The 12,435-nt window shown below is 36.8% G+C and overlaps 1 protein-coding gene across 1 annotated transcript in view; it reads left to right on the forward strand.

Moving 5' to 3' along the window:
* The first annotated feature begins 4,071 nt into the window (after positions 1 to 4,071).
* Positions 4,072 to 12,435, forward strand: part of LOC111327669 (uncharacterized) — a 34,155-nt gene continuing 25,791 nt past the window's right edge. Inside the window, exons 1-16 of the mRNA XM_088739176.1 lie at positions 4,072 to 4,176; positions 4,522 to 4,610; positions 4,812 to 4,894; positions 5,405 to 5,471; positions 5,925 to 6,010; positions 6,590 to 6,647; positions 6,906 to 6,961; positions 7,202 to 7,259; positions 7,528 to 7,586; positions 7,945 to 8,002; positions 8,264 to 8,327; positions 8,736 to 8,797; positions 8,923 to 9,027; positions 9,492 to 9,563; positions 11,297 to 11,466; positions 12,000 to 12,093. Coding sequence (XP_088595302.1) covers positions 4,095 to 4,176; positions 4,522 to 4,610; positions 4,812 to 4,894; positions 5,405 to 5,471; positions 5,925 to 6,010; positions 6,590 to 6,647; positions 6,906 to 6,961; positions 7,202 to 7,259; positions 7,528 to 7,586; positions 7,945 to 8,002; positions 8,264 to 8,327; positions 8,736 to 8,797; positions 8,923 to 9,027; positions 9,492 to 9,563; positions 11,297 to 11,466; positions 12,000 to 12,093 — 1,263 coding nt within the window. The 5' untranslated portion in view covers positions 4,072 to 4,094. The remainder of the gene's footprint in view (positions 4,177 to 4,521; positions 4,611 to 4,811; positions 4,895 to 5,404; positions 5,472 to 5,924; positions 6,011 to 6,589; positions 6,648 to 6,905; positions 6,962 to 7,201; positions 7,260 to 7,527; positions 7,587 to 7,944; positions 8,003 to 8,263; positions 8,328 to 8,735; positions 8,798 to 8,922; positions 9,028 to 9,491; positions 9,564 to 11,296; positions 11,467 to 11,999; positions 12,094 to 12,435) is intronic.

Raw genomic sequence — 12,435 nt, forward strand, 5'->3', positions numbered from 1 at the left:
CATGAGTAAACACCACATAAAGATGTTATGATATCATAACAGGAAGAAAGGAGGTAATTTTTAGAGAGTACTTGCCAACCAACGATTCGTGATTATGAGGCTTCGATTGTTTATCATGAACAATGTGTTAACTTTATCTTTTCTACGTCACGAAGTAAACGCAGTGAAAATAAGCAATCTAAAAAGAGATGCAAGATCACGTTTAAAGGATTTTTTTGCTTAAGCATAATCCGATTCTTTTTTTTTTTCTACCTCACGAAGTGAACGCAGTGAAAATAAACAATCGAAAAAAATGCAAGATCACCTTTCAAGGGCTTTTTGCTTAAGCATAGCCGAATTTCCACTGTTCTCTTGAGTTCGGTCATCATAGATTCTCTCAAGAAGGAACTCTTTGGGGAAATAGCTTAGTTTCATTTCTTGAACACAGAAAAATGATCAGGGCGTGATTGATCACTAACCAGAGCGGGCATACGTGGTAGGAAGAATTCAGAGAATCCTTTCACCTCTTAGAATTGTTTTCCAAATTGGTATCGTAATTACGGTTTCTCTCGCTGCAGCCTTACAGGAATATTTTAAACAGATTGACATGGAAAACATTTGCCCTTGGCATTTACCTTTTCGCAATTTTTTTAAGTGCTTTCTCCCTTCCAATTTCACTTTCAGAGATTAGGAATGAGGAGTATTTTTTCCAAATTATTTAGTTATAGTTGTGGCGAGCTATAGGTCGAGATGGCTAGGGAAGCCTAAGCTATAAAAACGGTGTCGTGAAATTGCAATATGGACCTCTTCCTTTTTGCAATTTTTTTCTGCCGGTGACTTGACTAATACAACTCCTTGAACACTATTTTCTTGACGTTTTGATGTAGCTTCTAAGGAAACTGGTCATCATTTGTTTACCTTTGCTAAGATGAGATCGTACCCATGTATCAGTTAAAACAAAAAGCGGTAGCCAAGTAAAAAGTCCGTAAATCTTATAAACTGTATGACTCTAATCAACAACCTACCTACAGCTGAAACCCGGGGTGTCTCAAAGAGCTTTTCATCTCGAACTTAAGTTTATGTTTCCGAGTTTAGAACTGTGACGAAGAGTAACCGTTATTTAGCCTGTAAATCGTAAAAACTGACTCTAACTGTTATGGCTTTTGTCTTGGAACCTTGGGTTAGCAGAACTCCAAGCCAAATGCATATCGTCTGCAGAAATTAACTGTGAAATTACAAGCACTAATGAAATATCCATTATGTGTTACCGATGGGAACGAATCATCATTCTACCCTTATTCTCAAAATTCTGATCCGATTTTAACACTGAGAAATATCGTTGTACAGACCAGTTGTAGAAAAAATATTTTAAAACTTCTTTCTTTTGAAGCGAGTCGAAACTTGCTGCATTGATCTCAAAGAGAGACAGTATTCCTTTTCAACCGTTTTTGTTAGCTTGCCTTAATTATAAGATGAGTTTTTAGGGTACAGTTTTTCCTGAAGAAAAACTTTGCGCTAGCAGTGATGGCAAGCAAATCACGAGAACCGTCTTACTTAGTTGGTAAAAACTTTTATTAGGGATTTGCTTAGGTTTGTCTTTCAATTTTTGTTTTACCTTAGTTGTAACAAGGTCGCAAGTATTCCGAAGGCTTCAACTTAAGTTTAAAGAGACTTGATTTGGTCAAGGATTCGAATTTTCTCAAGCGCGAAGAAACACCTTGACGCAACGCGGAAGAATACATGCTCCAGGGTAACGTCAATTTAAGGCACTTAACGAATAATAGCTCAAGAAATGGAAAATTTTACAGAAATTCAAGTACTGATGCAATTCATAGGAGGAAAAAAAATCCGTAACTTACATCAGATGCGAACTGTACCATTTCTACGAGCTCGGCTGATGAAATACGCATTCGCTTGTATCTGCGATTATAGCTGCTTGTCTTCAACTCCTGTTTTCCTCTTGAAAATCTAAGAATCCTTGCTCAGTTTCTTCCTTAAATTATCTAGGGTTTTGACGATTTTTTCTCCGTAGAAAATTCCTTCTCCAGAGTTTGAAGATTGGCAACTTTCTCTTTTCCTACGAAATCCAATTTTTTTGCGAGCCTGCACGAACACGCGCGCGAGGACCCCGCGCAATAGGTGACACTTGCTTTCCTGCACTGCGAATTTGCTTCTTTCTTGAGCCACAAACAGAACTTTGGTGCCGCTTATAGAAGTCGCCTCGTGCGCTGTATAAGTCGTAACTAACTAAAAGCGTTCTCAACAACTTTTTCTTACACAAAACGCCGAATCTTGACTCATACGTCAACGGGTAAAAGTGTAACGTCATCCATGTAATTGCGCGTAGACACGAATTGATTAAATTTAATAAGCCTTTTTGTTAATTTTTCCCTGCATTGAGTTCAAAATCATTTTATTTGTCATCCAAATTGCTTTCTTTTAGTGGTTATCAAAAATAAAAGTAGTTCAGTACAAATGACGTAAATTTTTTGTAAGTCTAATGCGACATATAGATGAGTGGGAGTCAGTATTTTTCGCGAAAGGCTTCGAGAATAACCTCTTCCCACCTAAATAGCCTGGGGGTGTCAGTTTTAATAAACAAACTCTCCCAACCGTGTCACATCCGCTCGTTTCTTCTTTCGAAAAATTTTGACTTCAATCTTAATTACACTCATAATTGATACTTTAAAACCCAAGGACTGACAGAAATAAGCCTTTTTTATCGTTGTTGGATTGATGCCCCACCGATGCTTAAATCACAGATGATAGAACAACATTCGTTTGTTAATTGTTCCTTTATCGTTATGCAAAGCGAAAGAAATCCATTGGATATCATACTGATCTATTTTGGTTCAAATATGAAAGGAATTATGTCTAAAGTGACGTGGGTCCAGTTCTAACTTTGTCACAATCGTCTTTGTGTGGGAGTTAGCGAGTCTAAAGGATTGTCTCCAGAATAAAACCGTTGATAAACAAATTCCTTGGACCGTATCAAATCAGTGTATAATTACCCTTTTTAAACCCCCCTAAAATGGCAAAAGTAAGCAGTTTCAACTCGTTACAAACTGCTCCTCGTGGAAAATATTGCACATACGCCTATATCATTGCACGAGGTTCAGTTTTTACTTTTCATTTTTCTGTTTCAAATTAAAAAGCAACTTCATTAAGCACTCAAATAGAACTATTGATCTATTGATCACATTTACTCGAGTTAATTCAATTGACGATAATACAATACCTTTGTTACGAATCAGAACAATAGAATTACCATAACTCGAGAACTCGAATGTTTCTGGTAATGGCCGCTTGACGCTCTCAATAAGCACTGATAGACTTACCCCTCCCTTTTAATGATATAAACAATCCTTTCTCTGTGATCCACTATAAAATACCATGATACTGATTTTTCAAGTTCTACAGACAGCTGATTGAATATATTAATTTGACCTCTCGCTGGGCTGTGGAATGCGTCACTATCTGTTAGAAGTCTCAGCAGCCCACTTAGTCACGTGATCCGAAAGGGGGTTTTCTGGGCGGAGGTTCCTTGGTGAAGGTCATTTCTCCCTTGCGCTGATCTCGAAAGGTTCACAGCTTAAGCTTGATTGTGGGATCAAGTAAATTTTAAGGTACGCAGATATTACACGACTTATGCAACACGTATTTTATTTCTCTCTTTGGAAGTTCAGCCTGAATGGATGGATCTGTTTAGTTTTGGCAAGCTGAACCTGCAGCAAAGGAAGTGAATTTTGGAATGGCAAGGAAAGCCTGAACATCCCCATTCATGAAACGCGTTAAATTTTACTCAGTTATTGTGACACCATCTGTTAGTTAATCCTGTGTCTTTAAATTACTTAATGTGGTTTTCTTTATTTCAAAAGGGAATTTACCACTGAAGGAGATACCCGCTGTGGGGTATAACACGATTTTCCTTCGATTTTTGAGATTTTCGCCGCGATAGAGGTACGTACGAAGTTTCGTCATTCCTCTTGTTATGCAACCTGTTTGAAGTTCTCATCTTTCGGTTTAACTAAAAGCTTTGCGCTAATGCTAGGCATTCATCTTACACTCTGGATAACTTGTCACTATTTTTTTCCATAGAAAGACAAGAAGAGAGTATGTTCAAACAGACGGTGGCTGGATCACTATTCGCTTGGGCGTTGTGGCTGTTATTACATAACGCCAGCGTATTGCAAGCAGGTAGGCCTCTCTTTAAGGTCTAGAGCAAGTTTAAACGTGTAATCGTGGATTTCACTGGTTTTGCTTGTTTTACTGTGTGATTTATCCAATACTTAAAGCAGTCGTTACTTGGCATCTCTCATTTTCCTGCTTCAGTTAGTTTGTGTGTCTTCACTTTGAATTCCCAGTAGATCCCCGTGATATTTTCCTTTCCGGTGATTCACCGATTTGGGTTTGGCGCTGTGACTTTCGATCAAAATACGCTTTATGTACACTATTGAAGACATAAATGTGAAATTTGAATTTTCTTTCGGCCTTTAGTACTTTTAAATCTCAACTCGTAACAGATATTGCTTTCATTTTCAGGTGGGGCAAAGGATATAAACCATCACCTCACCCGCCCTGAACGTTTAGGTGCTAAACGGAAAAAACAAGATCTCTCAACTTCGAAAAAGGTTACTTTCGTTTAATTTTACGTTATTTCTTTGGCTTGGTCCTTATAATCTGGATGCACTTGTAATTGTGATCCAAGTGATGGTTTAAGCACTATTTCAACAAACAATTTTTTGCTTTGCATTACCATGGCAATAACATTGGACAAATGATCTTTATTGAGGTATATTGATGAGTAATAATTCCCTGTTACGTTGTACAAGGGAGGTCACGGTCACGTGGCTGATGCCTCTTTTCGACTGACTGCTTTTGACAAGGACTGGACCCTAGATGTAAAACGGAACAAGTAAGTTTGTTGACCAACATGTGTTAAATCGTTGTTGCTGACTCAGAATCTTGAAAAGAATTAATGAGAAGGAGACGATTAGTCATTGATTGTTTTATTTCATCGTGTATTCTGCCAACAAGATCTCTGATTACGAGATCGTTAAAATTTATGCGATTATTCGTGTATTTGTTTGTAATTTGTTACTTTCCGTTGTCCTTCAATTCATTCCCTATGTCATTCTTTGGCTTATTATTTCTACCGACATGATCTCTGATTTCAAGATCTCTAAAATTCATACGATTATTCGTGTACTTGTTCATTCACTGTCACTTTACTTTGCTCCTCTCCTCCTTCCTTCCTTATGTCATCCTTTGACTCGTTATTTTGATAATTTTTTATTTTATCGAATCTATTTATTCATTTCTTCTCTCTTTTCATTCATTTACTGTCTAATATGTTTCTACGTGTGGACTTGACACTTGTCCTCTCTGCTTTATTTCAAATATATCTAACTTGCTTCTCCTTTAGAGAGCTAATTCCTTCATCGTTTACCGTTCGTACGTTTGAAGATGATGGATCGGAGGTCATAAAAAAGGTAGATATAAGTTATAGAACATATTAGAAAACACAAGGTTGATCATGCAGTCGTAAACATTTGCTTCCAAGCGCGACTCGTACCAGAAGCTTTCATGGACGAAAGCTTTTACTACCAAGAAAAATACAAAAATACATTTCTTGTGACGACCCTTCCTATAAAGATTTGCGTCTTTGTCTTCATTGATGGTTGAACATCTGAAAATATCGATCGATTCATACTATCGCTACAATTGATAAAATCGATAACATCGAGTTATATCTACATTTGCAAATTTACTTAACTTACAATAGTGTTCTGTAAACTTAAAGGTGAGTATTTCTTAGTATATGAAACAAATTAGTATTTTTGGAAAAATGCAAATTTCTGCAAAGTTTGAATGATAAAGGGAAGAGAAGGGGGGAGAACCAAGGTCCTCCAACATCATGCTCATCCAATGCACTTCTCTCTCAGGGTGTTTACGATCATTGTCACTATCAAGGAATCATACGAGGCATGAAGGATTCTCGCGTTGTCCTGAATACCTGTTCAGGGTTGAGGTAAGATAACCCTGCTGGTGTATAACTGTATTTAGTGTTTCAAAATTTACATCTGCACTCGGTAAATTAGATGCTATTTACATCTTACACATGTGAAGAAAAAGAGCTCGTTATGATAACCAGGATATTTACATAGCATTTATGTTTTATTAGAAGGGTACAGAATACGCATGTCTTTGCATCTTGATATTTGTTTTGTTTATGGCTTGCAGATAGAAGCAAAGGTTTGACGTTTTCATGTTTCTTCTGAATTAATACACAAGGAACTTTTCAATTGCATGTCTTAAAAACCAACACCAAGGCAATTAGAACAGCTAAAAAAAGTCAACATCAAAGTAGGCCAACGAGAACCCTAAGTAGAAATACGTAAACTGTTTTAGCAGCGGGAAAACGTGAGTAGACCAATCGTAATTGATTTTAGTTCTCCATTTGATTGGTTGACTGGTTAGTTGGTGACGGTTTTCTGTACCAATCGGCGGTACATTGTAGAAAAGGAAATTCAAGAAAATGCTGGATTGCTTCCGTATATATTTAAATTGTCTTGAAATGTAAATGACAAATATCAATTTTTGCTCTTAGAGGGTTAATAGATGATGGCAATGAAACCTTTCACATTGTACCAGAGACGGGACAGGAGGCAAGTGTTTACCTGAAATAAGTGTAATTACATCATAGAATTACGACGAGCACACAAAAAATATTCATGCCTGAACCTTCCTATGCACAATATTTTCAATATTTGCTTTTATATATATTATTTAACGCCATTGTTAAATGTTACTTTTCACGATTCACCTCTATAGTCGCTAGTTTTTAGCCATATAAAATTTTACGCTCAAACTTTGCTTCCATTTTTCTTTGATTTATTCAAAACTGCCATTGTATTAAATTGCAGGAAAATGGAACTCACAGAGTCAGTAGAGACCAACAACGAAAAAGGTCAATATTACAGTAACCCATAAAGAATCCAAAGTACAAATAAGTAAACTGTTTTAGTTGCGGGAAAACGTGAGCGAACCAATCGTTCTAGATTAAATTTCTCCATTTAATTGGTTGATTGGTTAGTTGGTGCTGGTTTTCTTTACCAATCGCACAGCATAAAGAAGGGAATTCAAGAAAATGCTGGATTGCTTCCGTATCTATTAAAAGTGTCTAGATATATAAATAACAAATGTCAATTTTTGTTTTTAGAGGCTTAATGGATGATGGCGATGAAACCTTTTACATTCTACCAGAGACTGGACATGAGGCAAGTGTTTAACTGAAACAAGTGTACTTACATCGTAGAATTACGACGAAATTAAGTATTGAAAAAAGAAATTTCATGCCTAAACTTTCCAAAACACAATATTTTCAATATTTGCTTTTTATATATATTATTTGAAACAACTTTTCAATTTTATTCTGCACTATTGACCTCTACGGTAGGTAGTTCTTAGTCATATAAAACTTTCAGCTCAATGTTTGCTTCTATTTTTCTTTGTTTCATCCAAAACCACTATTGTTTCAAATTGCAGGGAGATGGAACGCACAGAGTCAGTGGAACCCGGCGACGAAAGAGGTCAACAGACACTAGGCAAGTGTCAAAATTTGCTTCTGTTGTTCTTTGTTTGATTTAAAACCACTATTGTAGGAAATTGTAGGAAAAAGGAACTCACAGAGTCAGTAGAGCACAACGACGATAAAAGTTAATATTACAGTGACCCAACGAAAATACAAAGTTCAAATGAGTAAACTGTTTTAGGCGCGGGAAAATGTGACTGATCCAATCGTAATTGATTGAAGATCTCCACTTGATTGACTGGTTAGTGGGTGCTGGTTTTCTGTACTAATCGCACAGTTTAGAAAAGGAAATTAAAGAAAATGCTAGATTGCTTGCGTATCATTGAACGTGTCTTGATATGTAAATAAGAAATTTCACTTTTTGTTCTTAGAGGGTTAATAGGTGATGGTCATGAAAGCTTTTACATCGTACCAGTTACTGGACATGAGGCAAGTGTTTCTGACCGAAAGAATTGTAATTACATGGTATAACTACGACGAACTATAAGAAACATTTCTTGTCTGAACTTTGCTATACAGAATATTTCAAAATTTGCTTTTTCATGTATATTATTTGAGGCCGTTGTTTAAATTTACTCTTCACTCCTGACTTTTGTGGTAGCTAGGTTTTCGTCATATAATACTTTAAGCTCAAAATTTGCTTCTGTATTTTTTTTGCTTATTAAAAACAACTATTGTTTCAAATTGCAGGAAAATGAAACTCACAGTGTCAGAAGAGCCCAAGACGATTCTCGAGACATTCTCCCTAAGTGTGGTAAGTCACTGAAAAGTTTAAACTACTTTGCGAAAACATAACTTTTAATCCGTTTGTCTTTTTACTTTTCTTCAAAAAATTTAAAACTGTTTTGAGTTGTAGTTGGTTATATCAACTAAGTTGAAATAGTAAATTGGCCACCGTAACGAATAAAAAAGCTGACGTTTCGAGCGTTAGCCCTTCGTCAGAGCGAATGGAGGAATTGTGGGTTGTATGTTATTTTATATGTAGAAAGCGGAGCTGCGCCAAACTTTCAGCCTTTATGTTTTGAATTGTTGCTGTTGGCATTTGAAGAAATTTACCCCCACGGGGAAATTGCCTTAAATTCTAGTGCTTATTCATGATGTCGCGTACATAGCGGTTGGTATGTTTCAGTAATAATATTGATCAACATTCTTCTTTCTTCAGGAGTCAAAGAAACTCAAGCAGACTCCCCTTCCTTGGACGAAACTTTTGGGCCAATTGTTAGGGTAGGTGCTTAATTTTTAGAGAGATATATATGTAAAGAAACAAAAAGACAAATAAGTGGATAAATAGGCAAGACTCACGTTTGTATTCTGAACAAACATGTTTGATCGTTTTGTTTTCCATTTAGGAGAGTCGAGGCATATCCGGCCATATTGATGAGTTCTACAAGAAATATCTGACAACAGATGAGACGCGATACCTCGAGGTTTTTGTTTGTGTTGACTATGAAATGGTGAGTACTCAAAAGATAAATGCTTTGCTTCCCAAGGTGATTATCAGAACAAGTGCATTTACCTTCACTTTTACTTCATGGCATAACATCAATAATACTATGAGGTTTAGCTAGAAGCCAAAATTCAACTACTCACTCACTCACCCGCTAAGCATTAAAACTTGGATTAAATGCCTCATCCCCTGCTTCCACTACTGGCTTTGTTTCTCTCGTTAAAGTCGCATTAATTTCTTATGTTCCTATATGGGGGGTGGGGGGGGGGTTTAGGGAGGAGTGGGGTGGGATTAAGGAGGTAATTTTCTAATGTTATTCTTTAAGTTCATCTTAAAAACGCACAATGGCCAGGCTGACAGTTTTTATCACCAAAGGATTATTCCTGAGATCTGGCTAACCTTTGAAATGTTTTGAAAATTTTCCTTATTCTTGAATTTCACCAAAATAATCATGCTGTATGCTTTCAACAGTACCAGAAATATAACAGGGATAAAAATGTCGTCCAAGATAGAGTCATAACATTAGTAAACGCTGTTGATGCGGTAAGTTATATTTACAGCTTTACCCTATCTAGCTTTCCTTCCCTCATATTGTTCACACATTTGTCTTTCACTAAAATAAAAAGAAAAAAGGTTGTGAACTAGGTTCGATTAAAATATAAGAAAAATAAGTATATTAATTGTTTGAACGTCAATGGAATATTTTATTTAGATGGGTGCTCGATGTTTTACACAAAATGCGTACTTCAGTCAAAAAATAAGATTTTTATGAAGAAGTGTCTACTTATTGCTCACAGTTTCAAAATCCTGAAGAAATGCAAAAGTAAACTGGACTGCCTAATTTACGAGATGCTTTTATAAAAGAAATTAAGTCAAGCTTGAACAAACAGTCAGACTCAATCCGCGCAAAGCTATTTTTATAATAATTTACGGTATCTTCGTATAATTTATAGTTTTACTTTCGTCAGCTCTCATATTAATTTATTCGTATCGTCTCCTTTGTAATGTTATCACTCCCATTTTACGCCTAGCGTTTACATATTTCCATATTTTATCGCCTTTATCATTCCCACGTCTTGAATTTTAGTACATATATGTAAAAATTTTCCTTTTCATAAGCTTGAAAATGACCTCAGCGAGGTCGAAACGTCGTTGAAAATTAATATCACTAATTTTTATCTTGAAAAGCTTTTCTAAAAAACTACTTATTAAAAAATGTCTACAAAGACACGTAAATTATCACATTAGAGAATAGTGTTGGCACTGAAATCAAAGTATAATTTTTTGAAAGGTGTTACACCGAGCTTAAAACAGATTACAACGGTTTCAATGACGAGAATAAAGACTGGTGCTTAACGTCTCCCTCCCAATATCGCATCAGTAATTCCCTTCCCAGTCTGCTGTACAATGCTTATGATGCATTGGATTGGTATTGGATTAGTGTTGGATTAATTAATTATCTCGTCATTGATATTTTTCTTTATTCTCATCACTTGTCTGCTTGATATTGTATTGATATTGTAAGGAGAAATTCTGTCTTTTTCACTTCTGAGAATTCAAGAGCTGAGAGGTCCAGCTATTGTTGGACATCCTACGATCATCTCTCTCACCTAAAACAATTTATACTAATGGTGTACCGAATGGGGACTCTGAATACCCTGTATTGGAATTATCAAAATGTCTCAAACATTTACATTGCGATAGGATCATGATTATTACTCGGGTGATGATATCACCGGCTCAAATCGTACATTGAAGGTGTCCTTTTTTTTGGGGGGGGGAGGGAGGTCGTTTTTTCATCCAATAGATCTTTGCAGGGGCGCATCCACGATTCTTCTTAGAAGGGGGCGCTTTGCCAATGAATTACATGACTTACGAGTTACGTGTACAAATTTTAAAGCGAACAGCAAAGAGGAAAGCTTATGATTAGGCAACAACGTAATCTGAAGCACTGAGAATACAAAGCAAACGATGAAGCAGATTTTGTATAACCGTGAACTTATATTAGAAAGCCACAAGTCATCTCAGGGGTCAGGGAAAGGGGGCTGCGTTCCCCCTGCACCCCTCCCCTAGGTTCGCCCCTTTTTGTATAGGTTACTTCTTTCAATCCCAGAAATTTCCCAAAACGGAAAAAGGCTCTGGTGACTTGATCTGACTTGATTTTGCTGTCAATAAGTATACAATCATTACGCAGTTCTTCTTATTGCTCAGCATAGCAGCAGTTAATGAAGAATTCATAAATTATTCCTCTTTGATTCTTTCCGTCTCTTGTTTAGATCTATCAGCGAATCAATATCAGGATAGTTCTAAAGTACTTGGAAATCTGGACAAAAGGAGATCCTTTCCGGAGAGGGCCAAAGTCAGGACCTGAATTAGGCAATTTCAGGGCCTATCGAAATAATCGTTTGGTGACAAGGTTCCCTCATGACAACGCTTTTTTACTAAGGTAGAATTTTTCATTTGAATGAAATATTTTTTCACACCTCTTAGCTCGATTACGTTTTCCGATTGTAGAAGAACTCTTTTCATGAGGGTAAAATCTTCTTAAAAGATCGATGAGGAGCATTTAGAGTTCAACATATAATCTAGAACATAGTGTCCTTTGCGGCAAAAAAAAAATGTACTCTTCTCCGGTAACCCTCTATCATCCAATCTCGCTTGGTTGCCAAAAGGACCAAAAAATTCCGTGTCTTACCAGCTGTGTGTTAGATCATTCATTTGTGATGAGACTCATCGGAGATCGATGTAAATACTATGCACATACTATACTTCTCTACGTAGCTTACAGAAAAAAGCCGTGAAACCCGCAAAATATCCAGGCGTACTGAATTAGGACGACTTATTGGGGAAACTGGTCGACAGTAGACAACAAACGTTCGTTTTTTGTCGTTAGCTGGTCTCGTGGATTTGGTTTTAAACCTTGGTCGTCGAGGAAAATATATGTTTTCCATATTTATCTTGCTCCATTTTTTTTTTCAGTCACAGAGCATGGGACAAAGGAGGGAAATATTTTACTGCAGGTCTAGCATGGGTCAATGCAATGTGTGGAGGCAATTCAGCATCTATTAACGCCGTAAGTTATTCGAAGAAGTAACTTTAAAACTGAAGAAGTGTCCGCTTACCACCAGTAATCGGATTTCTTTTTGACTTATTGAGGAACTTCCGCAGGTAGGCAAGTAAACGATGTAGGCTCAGTTAACATAAACTACTCGATAAATTCTTGTTCGTCTATTTTCATTCGAGGTAATTGAGTCCTTACCAGATGGAAATTGGTGAAATTTCTGACATACGAGGGTCACGTATCTCTGCCACTAAACCATCTTAGCCAAAACTCGCGATAGAGGAGGCCTCCATTGCCTATCGAACGTAATCCAGCGCCCAGTTGTTCGGAAGCCGATTAGCGCTAACCCAGGGC

The sequence above is a fragment of the Stylophora pistillata genome, chromosome 11 (genome assembly GCF_964205215.1).
Source record: "Stylophora pistillata chromosome 11, jaStyPist1.2, whole genome shotgun sequence".
Taxonomy (NCBI): domain Eukaryota; kingdom Metazoa; phylum Cnidaria; class Anthozoa; order Scleractinia; family Pocilloporidae; genus Stylophora; species Stylophora pistillata.